The 17563-nt window shown below is 40.0% G+C and overlaps 1 protein-coding gene across 1 annotated transcript in view; it reads right to left on the reverse strand.

Moving 5' to 3' along the window:
* Positions 1-17563, reverse strand: part of RLF (RLF zinc finger) — an 86293-nt gene that overhangs the window by 41812 nt on the left and 26918 nt on the right. Inside the window, exons 2-4 of the mRNA XM_055139720.1 lie at positions 9528-9682; positions 8182-8263; positions 3689-3821 (exon numbers count right to left, since the gene is read on the reverse strand). Coding sequence (XP_054995695.1) covers positions 3689-3821; positions 8182-8263; positions 9528-9682 — 370 coding nt within the window. The remainder of the gene's footprint in view (positions 1-3688; positions 3822-8181; positions 8264-9527; positions 9683-17563) is intronic.

The following is a 17563-nucleotide window of genomic DNA, read 5'->3' on the forward strand; positions in this document are numbered from 1 at the left end:
GTTTATTCTATGGGGCTTCCTAAATCTTAAGGAAAGGGTAAATAGTTCTGATGCCATGAATTATGGGAAAGGAAATAGAGATATTCAACAGGGTATTAAAAAGTTGGAAAATTTGGCAAATACCAGATGGTAACTAAGTGAGGTGAAGTCACTTCAGTAGGGTGACAGTGGTGGGTTTCCACTACTATGGGGAGGCTGAGGTCTCTTGGGCTATGGGTTATCCGAGTTCAGGAAACCACGACCTCCCACAATGAGTGGAAGAGGCATTTCCATGAGGTGCTTGGACGGAATGGAAAAAGGCCTTCAGTACCTGACCCAGAATCTGCACGAAGAGACCTACCCCTCATCTTTCAGGCCAGGCAGAAGACTCAACTACTGGCACCTTTCTGTGAACTTCAATAATAAACTGGTGTGTGTATGAGGGGACAGGGAACCACAAAATGTAAGAAATCAAGAAAGGAAAAATAAAAATCTGGGGCTGGATTGATAGCACAGCAGGTAGGGCATTTGCCTTGCACGAGGCCGACCCGGGTTCGATTCCCAGCATCCCATACGGTTCCCAGAGCACTGTCAGGGGTAATTCCTGAGTGCAAAGCCAGGAGTGACCCTTGTGCATCGCTGGGTGTGACTCAAAAAGCAAATAAATAAATAAATAAATAAATAAAAATCTTACATTTATTTTGCATTATGAAAACTAAACCTTGGGGCTCAAAGGGGGTACACATAACTGCGTGGGCCTTTAGTTCAAGGTTTAACTCCCTCAACACCACCCAATCTAGCTGGGTGGTCCCTACGCAGGACAGAATGTGGCCCTGGTAACTCCTAGCACTGCAGGATAGACCAACCAGGCCAGAGTAGTGTCTAAACGTTCAGATCTGGCACCACTGGGAGTGGCTCCTGAGCACAGCTGCGGAGGCATACCCCATCCCACCAAAATCCTGACCAAAAAAAAAAACAAAACACTTTTGAGATTCTTGGAAGTTAAAAAGAAAGTACCCTTTCAAGCTTCTGAATAGAAAACAACGAGAGAAGTCGCTGCTTTCTAGCACCAAGCAATATTACTATCAGGGCTGCAGGGGTGGTAGAGTTAAGAGGAAGTATTTAATCCTCAGATCTGATAGTCAGGTAGGACAACTGAAAATAAGTAGGCTGCCCACCATATATACCACAGTACTTAGAACAATTTTTTAGATTCTGTACCCCAAAACTATAGATGGGAACACCTAATTAATCTTTATTATAAGCTAAGATATTATGTAATATGCTGTTTGCTTCTTATTTCTATATGAATAGAAATTAAATACCATTAACTCCTGAAGTGGGGTGACATATTTAATTAATACACCTGGGGAAGAGTAAATAGGGGATTATCAATGGAATTTCTCTCTTTCCTCTTGGGTTTAGATTTGTCTGCAGTGAGCCAAGTGTTTTTCACCTTAAACAATCTTTATCTGAACTGGAATCCAATTCTAAAATTCTTGATAGTGTTGCCTGTCCCTTACCAATTTCCACTAAATAATAAAAATGTTATTTTATCCTCTTCCTATATTTACAAAAGGATACTATTTATTTCCTCTTCCTATATTTACAAAAGGATACTATTTATTAGGGACTTTTAACAACAACAAAAAAGTTATTTATCTTTTTATGTGGGGTACAGTGGCAGGGAGGGGACTGGGGGGAGGGGTTGATGGTTAGGCTGCTGCACCTGGCTGTGTTCAAGACTTACTCCTGGCTCTGTGCTCAGGATGACTAGGATTGAACCTGAACCGGCCAGGAACAAAGCAAGTGCCTTATTCCCTGAGTTATCTCTCTAGCTCCTAAATATAAATCTCTTCTATTTAACAGCTGTTTTTCTGATTTCTCTCACCCCTTCTGGCACTGTAACTGATAAGCAGCAGACTTATCTAAAGAAAGGGACCAAAAAGAACCCCAAAATAGCCTTAAGGCCTATCTTCTTACTATACAGAAAACCCCAAATAGGAGGTACACAGTAAGTTCAACACTTACTAATTTTTATTCTGGAAACATACTTAACAATATAGGATCCTTTCATTTTTTTTTTTAAATAACCAAAGCAAATGAAATACAATTATTATCCACAGCAAACAGACTTATGTGTCTAAAATAAAAATGTTAACCAAAATCCACAAATTTTCTGGTTGTTTTAAATTCACAATTTTGAAAATAAAAGACATTATTCTTGTATTTTAAATGTTCTCTCTACTTAGGACACTGTTTCAGTGGACTTTTTACAGTTTTTTTTTAAAAATGAAGAACTTTCATCAGTAAGTTTCACTTCAGTAAATATTCTATTATGGGAAAAATTTTGAATAACTCTTGAGAAACATAAATAGCAGTTCGTGGGGCAGAAATATCCAAATTCCCTAGTTTCTAGTTTTTAAGTTGTAGAAATCTAGGTTTCTTAATGTCTTTAAAATATATGAGGATTCAGCAATGGAAAACAAATTATCTAATGCTTCTTTTTCAGCAGGTCTGACTTTAGGGGAGAGACTCTCCAAACAATAACAGTGAGTTTTGTTGAAATATTGTATGCAATCAAAGTGAAAGTAAAGTGAAATTTATTAGTTACACAGGCGGGGGGGGGCTTAGGGTGGGGGGGCTAGGGTCGTGGGGGGGCTTGGGGTGTGAGGGGGTGGGGTGGAGCTATACTGGGATTCTTGGTGGTGGAATATGAGCACTGGTGAAGGGATGGGTATTCGAGCATTGTATAACTGAGATTTAAACCTGAAAACTTTGTAACTTTGTAACTTTCCACAATAAAATATTAAAAAAAGGGGCTGGAGCAATAGCACAGCGGGTAGGGCGTTTGCCTTGCACGCGGCCGACCCAGGTTCAATTCCCAGCATCCCATATGGTCCCCTGAGCACCGCCAGGAGTAATTCCTGAGTGCAGAGCCAGGAGTAACCCCTGTGCATCGCCAGGTGTGACCCAAAAAGCAAAAAAAAAAAAAAAATTAAAAAAAAATATATATATGAGGATTGATGTGATGGCATACATTAAATTTTTAGCAACTTAAGAATTAAAAAAACACTATTCTTAGAAAAAAAAATTAAAAAAATAAAAAAATAAAAGTAATGCTGCCACTGATTCTTCCTGGAATAAAAAATAGTAATAAAGTAATACTGCCATAAAAAAAAAAAACACTATTCTTTGTGTTTCTCTATAAAGTAACAAATTCCAGCAGATCCTAAGTTTAAAATAAATAAACAACCCCCTCTACCACATTACCCTCAATTTTGGTAATGAATAAACACTAAAGACCTGCAGTAGGTAATTTCTTTGCAATTAATTTTTATCACAGTGACTTTTTTTTTTAAAAAAAAAGCTACTCAACAGAGCATTTAAAAATAAAAGCAGGGACTGGGGAAATAGTTCAAAGGATTGGATTTCATATTTTTTCATGACGGAGCCCTGAATTTGGTCCTGGCACTACATGGTCCCCAGAGCACTGCTATGTATGGCCCCAAAGTCATAAATATAAGTAACTGTACAATGACTTAAACCATACCTAAAAGAAAACAGAAATCCTTAAAAGAAATAATAAAAGCCAATGGCTACTATGAACCAAAGAACCGGAGAAATTTATAATTTTTTTCTCATAAATCAATTTCAATTCTCTTTGAGTTAAATCCTTCAATATAGTCAGTGAAGTGTAAAGACTTACCTTCTTCTGTTTCTACTGGTTGTTGAGACAGAATTTTAAGAAGAACTGGATTTTTCCAGACCCCTTCCTTGGTAACATGAACCAGTATTTGTAGGTTATTATTCCCAAATTCCAATAATGCATCGTGTGATTCCTAAAGTAAAATAGCCAGGACCAGAAAACAGAACAGTAAGCAATATAAAAAATAATTTTGTCTTTTAAATATATTTGAATCTATCATCGTGGTCTCAAATGCTTTGTAAAATTCCATACTATACTCTTTGTGTTTCTCAAACTAGGGAGTTTTCACTCACTAACGCGAAAATTTTTTGGTATTAAAAATGATTCCTGAATTTTTTTAAAATTTTGGGGCCATACCAGGTGTGCCCAGGGTACTTCTGGTTGGGCTCAAGGATCACTTTTGGGGAACCAAAGAGGGTGCAGGACATCAAACTCCAGTGGGCTACATGCCAGGCCGGCACCTCACAGCTATACTATAGCTTCAGCCCCAGAATTCTCTTTCTGTATCACACATTATTAAATATTTTAAAATCACTGGTACAGCTTGCCTTTAAAGGATTCTACAGGAGTCACATAGTCGACTTTGCCTTTAACAGAAATATTAATGATATCAATTAATATATACTTTCATCATTTAAATTCTTCTATGGCTGGAGAGACAGTAAGAAGTTAAGGCACTTGTCTTCCATGCAGCTGATCTTTGATCTCTGGAACTGCATATGGTCTGAAGCAGAGCCAGGAAGGGATAAACCCTGAACACTGTCAACAATCCCTCAACCCCTGCCCCAAATTTCTTGTATCAAATTACTTAAAATGAGAAGTAACTCTTTCTTGTATAAAATCTCAATTACTAGCTGTTATTCTATCTCCTCAGAAAACAAACCAAATGTAACTAGTGTTTAAGGCACGGCTTCTCAAAATTTTTCCACATACAACTAAGTAATTCCACATGATAAATTCTTGCTTAGTCCCATGTCTACACATAAATGTATAAAATAAGCACATAAATCAAACATTTACTGATTAGAAATTGCACATTTATTAAGTTTTATGGTGCTGCAACCCACAATTTAGAATTTAGACTTGGGCCAGAGAGAGTATAGGGGTCATGGTACTTGCTTTGCTTCTCACCAACCTGTTTAACTTCTGGCACCACACAAATGGCTCCCCAAGCACTGCCAGTGTCACTCCTGAGCACAGAGCAGCCTCTGAGTACCATGCACGTGGCCCAAACTCACCCACCACAAAAAAAGTTACTACTAAAGGTTAACAAAGAAAGGGTGAAGAGAGTGAGCAAATGAGAATGCCCTGCCACAGAGGCGGGATGGGTGAAGGGGGCAAGATGGGGGTGGTGGGAGGGATGCTGGGACCATTGGTGGTGGAAAATGGTCACTGATGGAGGGATGGTACTCGATCATTGTATGACTGAAACGTAAGCATGAAAACCTGTAAGTCTGTAACTTTGTCTCACAGTGATTCACTAATTAAAAAAAAAAAAAAAAAGACTTGCCACGGGATTTCAATGTTGTGATGTTAAAAGGGCCAGAGAGATTGCACGGAGGGTATGGCGCGAACCTTATATGAGACTGACCCCAGTTCAATACTCAGCACCACATATGGTCTCCATGGCAATGCCAGGGTCATCTCTGGGCACAGCAGGGCACATCCCCCAAACCAAGCAACCAAACAAAAACAAACAAAAGAAATAAACCAAAATTATTGTGTTCTGAAAAAAAAAGGGGGGGGGTGAGGGGAAAGAAATTTAATTCAACATAAACTATTGTTTCACTGTTTTCTACTACTAGTGAGGATTACTTGTTACCAAAACCTAAATTAGTAACTTGTTTTCTTTTATCTTTTATTCTTTTTAACTTTTTAAATGACTCCCAACAATGCTCAGGATTAAAACTGGTGCCCTGTATGCAAAATATTCATATTGAGCTATCTGATATCTTGCAACCTCTCCACCCCTTTCCCTTATTTTAGACTGCTGAAAATTCTCCGGAATATAAGCTTTCATTTATATCAATATTTCTTTGGAAATTTTAATTGAAAGTGGCCATATACCTGAGAATATAACCTTGTATTTAAGTTAAATATAAGAATTAACATCACCCCTTAAATGTTTACATCAAAAGTCATTTTTAAAAAAGTTTTTTTAGGGGGCTGGAGGGATAGCACAGTGGGGAGGGTGTTTGCCTTGCATGCGGTCGACCCAGGTTCGATTCCCAGCATCTCATTTGGTCCCCTGACCACCGCCAGGAGTGATTCCTGGGTGCAGAGCCAGGAGTAAACCCTGTGTATCACTGGGTGTGACCCAAAAATCTTTAAAAAAAAAAAAAAAGTTGTTTTGGGCTGAAATGATAGCATAGTGTAAAGGGCATCTGCCTTGCACTCAGACAACCCAGGTTTGATCCCTGAGCCCTGCCAAGAGTGATTCCTGAACACAGAGCCAGGAGTAACCCCTGAGCATCATCGGGTATGGTCCCAAACCAAAAACAGTGTTTTTTCCAGTTCAAATGTTCCATCAGGGAACCATATCCCTGACCCAACAGAAATTTTATATAGTTCCAACATAGTAAGTATCACCTGCTGAGAGAGGGTTAAGATGCAGTATTTTCAAATAAGACTTTATTAATGGCAATATTTAACTAATGATTGCAATTTTATTTTAGTATCTTGCCCTGTCTTCTTTCAGGACTTTTTTTGGTCTTTTGCTATTTAGGTTTTGGGGCCACACCCAACTGTGTCTGACCTTGTGCTCAGGAACCACATGGTTCCCAGAATCAAACCCTGGGCCTCACACATGATGGCTAAGTGCTCTACCAGAGAGTCACATGCCTGACTCCTTCAGGCATCTCTCTCTTTAATCATAAAATAAGTGTTTACTTTGGACTGAAAACAGAATTTATATGAAAAATTCAGAATTTTCTGTGGTTTGGTCACCATATTAGGAATAATACCAAATACAATTCAGTAGAAAATACCATCACCATGATACATAGCGACTTAAAAGGCAGTGTCCGGATGAATAAGTCTTCTATTTTTCATTTGTTAAAGGTCAAAATGCTAAGTAAGAAAGATTATGTAATACTGTTACCAAAAGAAGATAATAGCTAAGATAATTTAAAATAAAGTAGTATTATTTGTAGTGAGAGAGAGTCCTTAAGTTAAGATGCTTGCCTGTATAATACATCAGATCCGAGTTTGATCTCCAGCACTATATTCACCCCTGAGCACTGCCAGAGTGATCCCTGAGTACAAAGGTAGGGTTAAGCTCTAAACACCGGTGTGGCCCAAAATCACTGGTGGCCACATTAAATTAAAAATATGGTGAAATTTAAAAAAGAATTTAAAAATTAAATACTTGGGCCACTCCCAGTTGTGGTCCAAGGGGTTACTTCTGGCAGTGCTCAGAAGACCAGACACATTCTGGGGAATCAAACTTGGGCCGGCTGTGTGCAAGGGGAGCTTCTCAACCTCCGTAAAACTCTCTGGTCACAGATTTTTTTTTTTTCGAGCGGGAAGGAGGGGCGGGGCCCTTGGGGCCACACCCAGTAGCGCTAAGGGGTTACTTTACAATGGTGCTAAGGGGTTACTCCTGGCTCTGCACTTGGATCACTCCTGATGGTGCTCAGGGGACCATATGAGATGTCAGGGATCAAACCCAGGTTGGTTGGGTGCAAGGCAAATGTCCTACCACTGCTCTACCTCTCTGGTCCCAATGTTTTCTTTTTTAAAGCAAAATATTCCAGTTCAGGGGTTGAAGATATAGCTCAATGAGCTGGACCATTTTCAAATACAGAAATAACACACAGCACAAGGTGGGTAGGGCGCTAGCCTTGCAGGCAGTGAACCTAGGTTTCATCCCCAGTACCACCTATGATCACCCGAACTCAGAGCCTGAAGTAAACTATGAGCACAGCTAGGTATGGCCCATAAACCAAAGAAAAAGGGAAACAGAAAATGTATAAAATATAATGCAGAGCAGTGTTAGACATATAGTTAAAGATAATAAGTAATAACTATTACTTATTGGCCTTCCCACCAGTGCTGAAGTATACTAGCACCAGTAGTATACTAGACAGTGCTCGGGAGGTCAGGTAATACAAAATGCATTCTGGTCCTCTAAGCTATTTCCCTGGCCCCTATTCTACCCCTTCTCCCTACAGCTTTTCCTCTAACAGAGGAGAAAATTAATAAAGAGAATCTATTGTGACTAATGTGGTTAAGCTTGACAAAATCCTTGAAGTGTTAGGAGGAAATTACTAAATATGGGTGTACTATAAATGATCCTAATACCTGTCATCCGATATGATTTTAGCTTTCCTCTGCTAAAACTGCTTTTAAATAGTAAAAATAACATTGATTTCTAGCTTGAAAAAGCGAGAAAAACATAATATTTAACACATCCTACACTATTGGAGGGCCTCCTTCTCTTTTCTTAAACAGTATCTACTGAACTCAAATCAACTGAGCGCAAATCAACATACCTGCAGAGACTGAAGGAAGAGTACCCAGACTTCACATGGCACTTCACTTTCAGACACTGAGAGCAGTAATTCAAAACAACTCCTACAACATGAATTATGTAAATCAGCAAATAATGCTAGTTATAGCCACAAGGTACATGAAAATAACATACAATATGCATTTTATTTGTTTAGTTTATTTACATTTCTATTTTACTCTTTAAATATTTCTTCTATTTTAATTATATTGGTTATTTGGCTTTAAAAAAGTAAACCAAAAGATAATAAATTCAAATTGCTCTTTTAATATATTTGGTAAGAATATGAGGGTTTTAAAAGTCATACCCCAGTTTTATTAATTAGGGCATGGAGAAGCAAACTATATATTAAACATTCTGATTCCTACAGAAGATAGAAAGAAGTGTTCGGATTACAGTCAATTTGGTTGATAAAGTGATAAGTATATTAAAAGTAATCTTCATAGGTTCTTATCACTTGCTAAGAAAATAGACTGGAGAAACCATTTTTCTTTACCTGTAACCTTCTTTACCTTTAACCAAGCAAGAAAAATAGAATTTCTTCTTTCTACCTTATCAATTATTGGAAGAATTTTAAAAAGAAAATGCCTGACAATGTGAATAAAGATCAATTTGAAACAACCAACCTCATTCTAAAATCTTACAGAATATTACATTACCCATTAAGGATCACCACAGTTAACAGTAGGAAGAGTAAGATTATAAAACCAAAAGTATTTGTGCTCCATAAAGGTATATGCTATAAGAGGTTTGGGATTTTGGAAAACAGACGACAGAGAAAAATCTGAATAGCTTTCTATTTGTTCCACTTGTAGATGGAAATTACACTGAAGGTACTATTTTGTCTGCTAAGGCATCAAAAACCATTAAAAAGCAGCTACATTGTCATGGGCTTTTAGAAGTGGTTATCTTAAAATGTATTTTGATATTTTTGCTAATGAAATTATTCTTAATTGAAATAATGTAACTAAATGGCAGGATTTTAAAGTTCCCCTAAAATATATATATAGTGTTCCTCAATGACTACCAAAGTTTTTGGATACTCATCACTTGAACTAATCTTTAGTTAAAGACAGAGAAAATATATCATTCTTACAATCTAAGCCGGAGTAGGAAAAGAGGCTCAACAGGCAATTGAGTATTATTAAGTTGCTTGGTTATAGCTTCACTTATACTCTGTCACCTGGGAATATGAGTATGAATGCTCAGGATGAAAAAAAGCTCATTCAAATGTATGATTCTCATGTAACAATGTGATGCCATAAACAGAAGTCAGACAAACATAACCAAAAGCACTAATTTTTAAGGGTAATTTAAATTCTTACTTACAGTACTAATCTGCCAAGTACTAAGAGGACATCTTCACATTCTGTAGTTAAATATGGTCGCGCACTGGCAAAGCTTTGTATGGCAAGTCGATATACCTCCAGAAGATACACAATATGTTCTGATGCATTCTTGCTGCTTGCATATTGCAATAGGGTCTAAAAAAAATTACAGTTTTAATTATTTAATAATAATTTAATTAAAATAACAAGAAACAATTAATGAAATAAACACACTTTCTTTGTTCTAAAATCATTTCCCTCTCCTTTATTTCTTTTTATTTTTTTTGTTCTGGTTTTTGGGCACACCGGTGATGCTCAAGGGTTACTCCTGGCTTTGCACTCAGGGATCATTGCTGGCAGGTTCAGAAGCTTGAAGAATGTTAGCTTAAAAGCAATATTTCTCAAGTATTTTTTTCTTCCCATCGCCCCCTTCCAACTTTTTCCTTTCCCATAGCCCTCTATCCTACTAACTGTTCCCCTAGTCTCATACTGCACTCCCCCCCCCCCATACCCCATTATGCAATTTTCACTTGGAATCCTGGGGGCCTACAAGGGGCTACAGAGCTCCAGTTGAGACTCTGATTTAGAGAACTGTATTTTCATCACTTAATGACTTCTTTTGCTGAGTTACAGAAAGACAATGGACTTTTGAAAAGACAACAAATCCAAGTGTAGAGTCATAAATGCCCAGAGTTATTCTCACTTGAGCACCAGTCAAATACTGGGTATTCAAGGTCAAAATTATAATCCCTCTTCTACAGTATGGCTCACATATCTACAGCTCCATAAAATTCTTTCTTGCCCCTTTACAGAATGTTCCATCTACACTTGCCAACTTATACAAGTTAATGTTACATTAGTGTTCTTAATAAAGTAAATTTTTATGTAAATTAAAATTCAAAAAATCTAACCTAACCATAGGCACTAGGTGATGCTAAGATGCAAATTGAATTCACTGAACTTCCATAAATGTGAAGTTCAATCCTAACAGCATACTGTGGTGTTTGAAAATGTTGCTGTCACAATCCCTGCAGCTATTTCCAGCCTATTCAGTCAGGTATGTGTGTGACCCCAAGAGAGCACTGCGGCTACAGAAAAAGTTATCTGAACACTGTGGTCAGAAATGTGAAATATGGATGATGCCCACATACAGCCACCATCTACTTAAGCTCCCACACGGCCATGATCCAGACACACACACACACACACACACACACATCACACACACACACATCTCGGACCGAGCAACTTGCTACAGGGATGGCTCTGGACTTTGCAATAGGCCACTTTTGCTAGGCCACACCAGAAAGGAGCAGGTGCCGTCCCTCCGCCTGTCCCCTAGGAATCCTGGCAGCTGCCATCTTCTAGAACTCAGTGAAAGCTCCAGGTATGGGGTGGCGGCAAAGACCAGGCCTCACGGGACAGGGGTGAAGTCGCCCTTCTCCTTCCCCCCCACCCCAATGGGACTCTGAGATGACGCCCACATGAGACTACTGTCTACCTAAGCTCCCACACAGCCATATCCAGAGACACACACACGAATCTCGGAACCAAACAACTTGCTACAGAGATCTCTCCAGACCCTAATTATTAAAATTTTAGAATTCCTAGAGAGAGCAGCCGCACATTATATTTTACCCATAACAAGCAATACAAAACAAATTGTCTAGCATTGCTTTTTCAGCAGGCATGAGTGGTGGTGGGACTGGTGTCAAAATAACCAATGTAACCAAAGTAGAGAGCATTGTGCAAATTGTCTGCCACACAGGCAGAGAACGGTGTGGAATGGCGGGGGGGGGGGGGGGATTGGGTATTGAGATTTTGGTGGGGTGGAAAACATGCACTGGTGAAGGGAGAGGTGTTTAATGATCATATGATCAAAGCTCAAACATGAAAGCTTTGTTACTATACCTCACGATGAATCAATAAAAAGGGGGGGAAAGGAAGGAAGGGAGGGAGGGAGGGAGGGAGGGAGGGAGGGAGGGAAAAATATACATAAAGTTATGATGCATTTATTTGGGGAGGGTGGTTGGGGGAGCAGGGGTAGGTTGTACACCCAGTGATACTCAAGGCTTACTCCTGGTTGTGCACTCAGGGATCACTCCTGACAGGCTTGAGAACCATAAAACGTACCAGAAATCCAACCCTGCTTGGCTGCAAGCAAGGCAAACACCCTACCCACCGTACTATCTTTTTGGTGTTTTACAATGTCCCCATTTGAAATAAATGGATCTGTTCAACATACATTTTGAACAAGAAAATGCTAGAATCTATCCCCAGCACCACGTGGTTCCCCAAGCACTGCCAGGAGTCACTCTTAAAAATCAACCCAGGGATAACCCCCAACATATCCAGGTGTCACCCCCCCAAACCTATAATACTCCCACTGAACTGGACTAGAGAGACAGTGCAAAGGTTAAAGGGCAGGGACTGGAGAGATAGTGCAGCAGGTATAGCACTATACCAGGGTGGTCATGCACTATAGCAGTATAGCATATGGCCGACCCTGGTTCGATCCCCGGAATCCCATATTGTTCCCTGAGCACTGTCAGGAGTGGTTTTGAATGCAGAGGCATAAGTAAACCCTGAGCATCATCTGGTGTAGCCTGAAAACAAACAAAAAGCCTAAATTTAAAAACCCAAAGGTTAAGGCACTTGCATAGCACACAACTGTGGCTGTGATGCTGATTCAAATCCTAACATGGTGTATGGTCCCAGCACAATGCCAGGAGCACTGCCAGGTTCATCAACTAATGCTATGCTGTGTTTACAACTACCACGCTAAAGCTTGGTTTTCAAATAGTTGAAGTCTGCATTAAAAAGACTATATTCCTAAAATATTATGATTATGGGAAAATATAGTTTGCCTCCAGAGATTCTGATTTCAGATCATTTTACTTATCACAGTAATACACTATAGTAAATAATCTCTCCCAATTTCACAAGGAGTAATAACTGCATTTGTCTGTAAGCTAATTATTATCTAGAGACATGAGTTATATATGAGGGAGGAAGGGGAAAGGAAGGTGGGAACAGTGAAGACTAGTGATGTAACTGAATAAAAGAAACTGTAGGGTGTGATGGGAGGGAACCTGGGGGCACGTACTGGGAAATGTACACTGGTGGAGGGATGGGTGATGGAATACTGTATGACTGAAATCCAATCATGAACAGTTTTGTAATGGTCTATCTCACAGTGATTCAATTAAAAAGTTTAAAAAATAAAGAAATGTGAAATCTGGTAAGCATATATGTGAGTACCCCAGCAGTCCCTAGTGAGCAAGCACAACAACTAAAAAATGCAACCTCTAGCAAGCACTACAACTAAAATGAGCAACCATCATGACGAAGAATATGTCCAACCCCTGGTGATCACAACATCAAAGAGAGTGAAGGGAAAGGTGGGATGAAAAGGAAAAATTAACATATTGGTCAAATGTCTATTTTTTTATATTAACAATGGTCATATATTATCATCCAGGTTACCTCATTTCTTATACTCAGGTATCTAAGATGGGTGAGTAAGAAATCTGAAACAAAGAAAAGTAGAACCACAATCAAATCTGTTTAGTCAAAGGTACCCAACAGGAAGGATTTGTTTAAAAGATAATTAAAATGGATGAGGAGATGATACAGCAATGAGGGTGCATACAGTACATGCACCTGGACCTAGGTTCAATTCCCAGAAACACATGATCCTCCAAAGACTGCCACGGGTAGCTCTGGAAGTCTCCAGCACTACTAGGGTGGTCCAGGTATCTCCAACAATGAAGGGCCAGAGCAGCATCACACCCTTGGGCCCTTGTGCAGGTTGCCCAAAAATGTCCAGCTGGGCCCTTGGACCTGCTCACTCACCTTGGGAGGCAAGAAATAGAAGATAACAGAAAGCTGACATGTTCTCTAGGCAGTGGCAGAAAAATAAGTTAAATTCTTGTTTGATACTTATCTATGAATACAGTTCTTTCTTGAAATAACTAATTTCAATTTTGCCCTGCTTAGTAAATAAATATAGCTAGGCTAAGACTTAAATTATAGACAGGCAGAATACAAGCTTTCTTTCCTTAGAATAAATATTTTGACTGCACTGGGAAGTTTAGTACTTTGACTGAAGTAGTTTCCACAGTCAGTCAGTGAGACCTTTACCTCAAATGAATTCATCTGATTTGAATTCATTACTCCTTTGTGTGTGTATGGAGGGGAACATGGGGAGAGCCTTCAAGTGCTCAGGGCCCCATTTAGGACTACACATGGTGGTGTTTGTGGACCATGTGGTGTAAAGGATCAAACTTTGGGTCAAGAGCATGACCTCGGAGTTATCTTCCTAGTTCACTTCAAAGATTTTTTTTTTTTTTTTTTTTTGGGGGCAAGGAGGGTAGTTGAGGATGCAGGGTGTGCGATTTAGGTCATACCTGGCAGTGCTCAGGGATTCACTGTATCACTGTCATCCCATAGTTCATCAATGTACTCGAGCAAGCACCAGTAACATCTCTATTCCTCCCAGCCCTGAGATTTTAGCAGCCTCTCCTTACTTGTCTTTCCCAATGATTGGAGGCTCTTTCAGGGTCAGGGGAATGAGACCTATCGTTACTGTTTCTGGCATATGAATATGGCATGGGTAGCTTACCAGGCTCTGCCCATGCGGGCGGGATACTCTTGGTAGCTTGCCGGGCTCTCCAAGAGGTTTTATATATACATATATATTACACATGCGTATATATATGTATATATGATTTGTTGCCTACTGTCTGAACTCCAACAAATATGGTGTGGTAATTATGGAAAATGGGTAGGAAGTGTCTTATAATGTGTCTGGAAAGCGGCCTGGAGCGTGGCAGCAGTTGGGTAGTGGAGGTCGGCTGCTGGGGCTGGGTCCCTTGGGGTGAGAAGGGTTCTCACCTGCCCCCTCTGGGGCGCCCTGAGTAAAAACAGCCTGGCGCGAAGTCATGCTCAGGGATTACTCTAGCACAATGCTAGGGATAGCTCCCAGGGTTGCTTGGGGACCATGTGGCTCCAGGATGGAACCTGGGTCTCCCACATGCAAAGCACGCAAGCTAGCCCTTTGAGTCACCTCCCCAAACATTCAAACACTTTTGATATGGGGTCACACCAGCAGAGCTTAGGGCTTATTCCTGGCTCTCTGCTCGGGGAATTACTCTTGATGATCTCTGTGTGTGGTGCCAGGAATCAAACCCGGGTTAACCATGTACAAGTCAAGTGTCTTACTACAAAATTCCACTGGGTTTTCTGCAGCTTTACTTCCTCACAAAAGGTCCTTTTATCAGCTCTAATAATTAAAGCCTAATGGTTTTGGGACCAGAGATATAGAATAGAGGGTAAGACGATTGCCTGGCATGTGGCCAACCCCAGTTTGATCCCCAGAATCGCACATGGTCCCTGAACATAGAGCCAAGACTAAGCTCTGACCACTGCCAGATATGCTCCTCCCTCAGATAAATAAATAAATGGAGAAGCAAGAAGAGAGAGACAGGTAGGAGGGAGTTCATAGGGAACTAAAACTAATCCTCATATAACAGAGGACTCTTAAGGACACAGAGATAGGTCAACCATAATGAGTGTATAAAGGAAGCATGCAGGAGGCCTGAGTTTGAATCCTGGGACCACTCTGCCCCAAAGCATCACCAGGACTGACCTCCAAGCAATTAGCAGGAAAAGCCCTGAGCAGAACATCCAGTGTGGCTCAAAAAACCAAACTAACAAAAAAGGCTCTCTAAACTAACACATTGGATAATCTCATTCATCTCTGCATGCATGAATGATTAGGCCAGTTATTTTTAGTATAGACAAGTATTTTGCTGCTATGTCACTTTATAGGTTTGGGATCCTTCTGTATTTTCAGAAGAGCACTATGTCCTCATTTAATCTAATACCAAATCTTAGTAAGAAAAAACTTAAAAATAACACAGGATTTTGAGACAAACTACTTAACAATTGCCCAGCGAGCTAAATGAATTATTAAGAATGCAGAATACTGGGGCTGGAGCCATGGTACAATGAACAGGATGTTTGCCTTGCATGTGGCAGACCCAAGTTCAATCTCTGGCACTCCCTGAGCCTGCTAGGAGTGATCCCTATACACAGAGTCAAGAGTCAGCCCTGAGTGCGGCTGGATGTGGCCCACTCCTCCCCAAAACCAATACTTACTTATATGCTATATATGCTCATTCACATGTCTAATTAAAATTTAAGTGAGATGGGGCTGGAGTGATAGCACAGCGGGTAGGGCGTTTGCCTTGCACGCGGCCGACCCGGGTTCAAATCCCAACGTCCCATAGTCCCCTGAGCACTGCCAGGGGGTAATTCCTGAGTAAAGAGCCAGGAGTAACCCCTGTGCATCGCCAGGTGTGACCCAAAAAGAAAAAATAAATAAATAAAATTTAAGTGAGAAAGAAATTCTGTTTAGGTCAGCAAGCAATTTACTGGTCTGCACTGATTCATCTAAAATTCAGAAAGGTTTATACATTTAAACTTAGCATCAGATTTTATGCTCCCTGAGATTGTATACTGTAACTTATCAATCTTAACAATACTGACACTCTACCCTTCTGTCCCTACAGGACATTCTCAAATCTCACTTAATAGGTACGCTGAACACATTTACCACTTTATCCACATGATATTTTACTGACAGACCTACTATACAGAGCAAGGTAGTGGGATAAAAGAACATGGTGCCTATCCTCAAGTCAGCACAACTAATAACCCACACACGCAAAATTAACCAAGAGCTGCCTGGAGTGACAGTACCCAAATTGGGTACCAGGAGTAGGGTGTTTGCCTTGCCCACCAGGATTTAATCCCAGCACCCTGTATAGTCCCCCCCACACCCACCAGGAATGATCCCTAAGAAGTTAACCCTGAACACCACCAAGTATAGCCCCCAAACCAAAACTAATAACAATAAGTCACGATTTAGTTAAATGAGTTGACATTAAAGTATCATTTTATAAACAAAATTCTATCAGAACTAGTAAACAATGCAGGTCCCTTGTTTTTCTTTAGAATTTTAAACAAAACTGAAAGAGTAAAAGAAGTAAAATTTTTTTTTAAATGACTCAAGTTCAATAGCATTCTTATAGCATTCAATAGCATCCTCAAGTTCAGTAGCATCCTTAAACCGATTAATGGAGCTTTTTCTTTGTTTCAGCAAACATATTTCTCAAGGTGCTACCACATAGCAGTCACCAATGTTGAGTAATGGAGTTTGAGTGGACACTATTCATGTCCTTTAAAGAACAAGCTCAGGGGACTGGAGCGACAGGTTGCAGGTAGAGTGTTGGCCTTGCATGCGGCCGACCTGGGTTTGATTCCCAGCATGCCATATGGTCGCCCAAGCACTGCCAGGAGTAATTCCTGAGTGCAAAGTCAGGAGAGAGCCCTGTGCATCACCGGTGTGACCCCAAAAGAAAAAAAAATAACAAGCTCAGATAGAGCTTATATATATGTATGTATGTGCACATATATGTATATACTTATTATACATACATATATGTAAGTATTAGCAAGGGGCCAGGGATAGAACTCAAGAGAGTAAAATGAATGCCTGCATGCTGGAGTCCCCAAAAGAGATTCCATCACAACCATGTGCTCAAAACACCATTCCAACCACTCACTTCTGTTGTTATGTCTGTCCTATCCCTCCCTACCCCAGTTCCCCTAGCCCTCGCCCTTGGTAGTCTCAGCTATTGTCATAAGGAGTACAGGATTTATTTTCATTGGGTACAATCCATTCCCTTGCTTTGTTTCTTTATATATTACATATAAGTGAGATTATCCTGCATTTGTCTTCCATCCTCTGACTTATTTCACTTAACATGATGGCTCTAGTTTCATCCAAGTTAAAGCAAAAGGTAGGATTTTCCTCTTTTCTTATAACTGAGTAGTCCAATCAATTTCTATATCCACTCATGTGTTGCTGGGCATTTGGGCTGTTTCCATATCTTGGCTATTTATTGTTACACAGCAATGAACAAGTATGCACGTATCTTTTCAAATTAATGCTCTGTGTTCTTGGGATAG

This window comes from Sorex araneus, chromosome 5, assembly GCF_027595985.1.
Source record: "Sorex araneus isolate mSorAra2 chromosome 5, mSorAra2.pri, whole genome shotgun sequence".
NCBI classification, from domain to species: domain Eukaryota; kingdom Metazoa; phylum Chordata; class Mammalia; order Eulipotyphla; family Soricidae; genus Sorex; species Sorex araneus.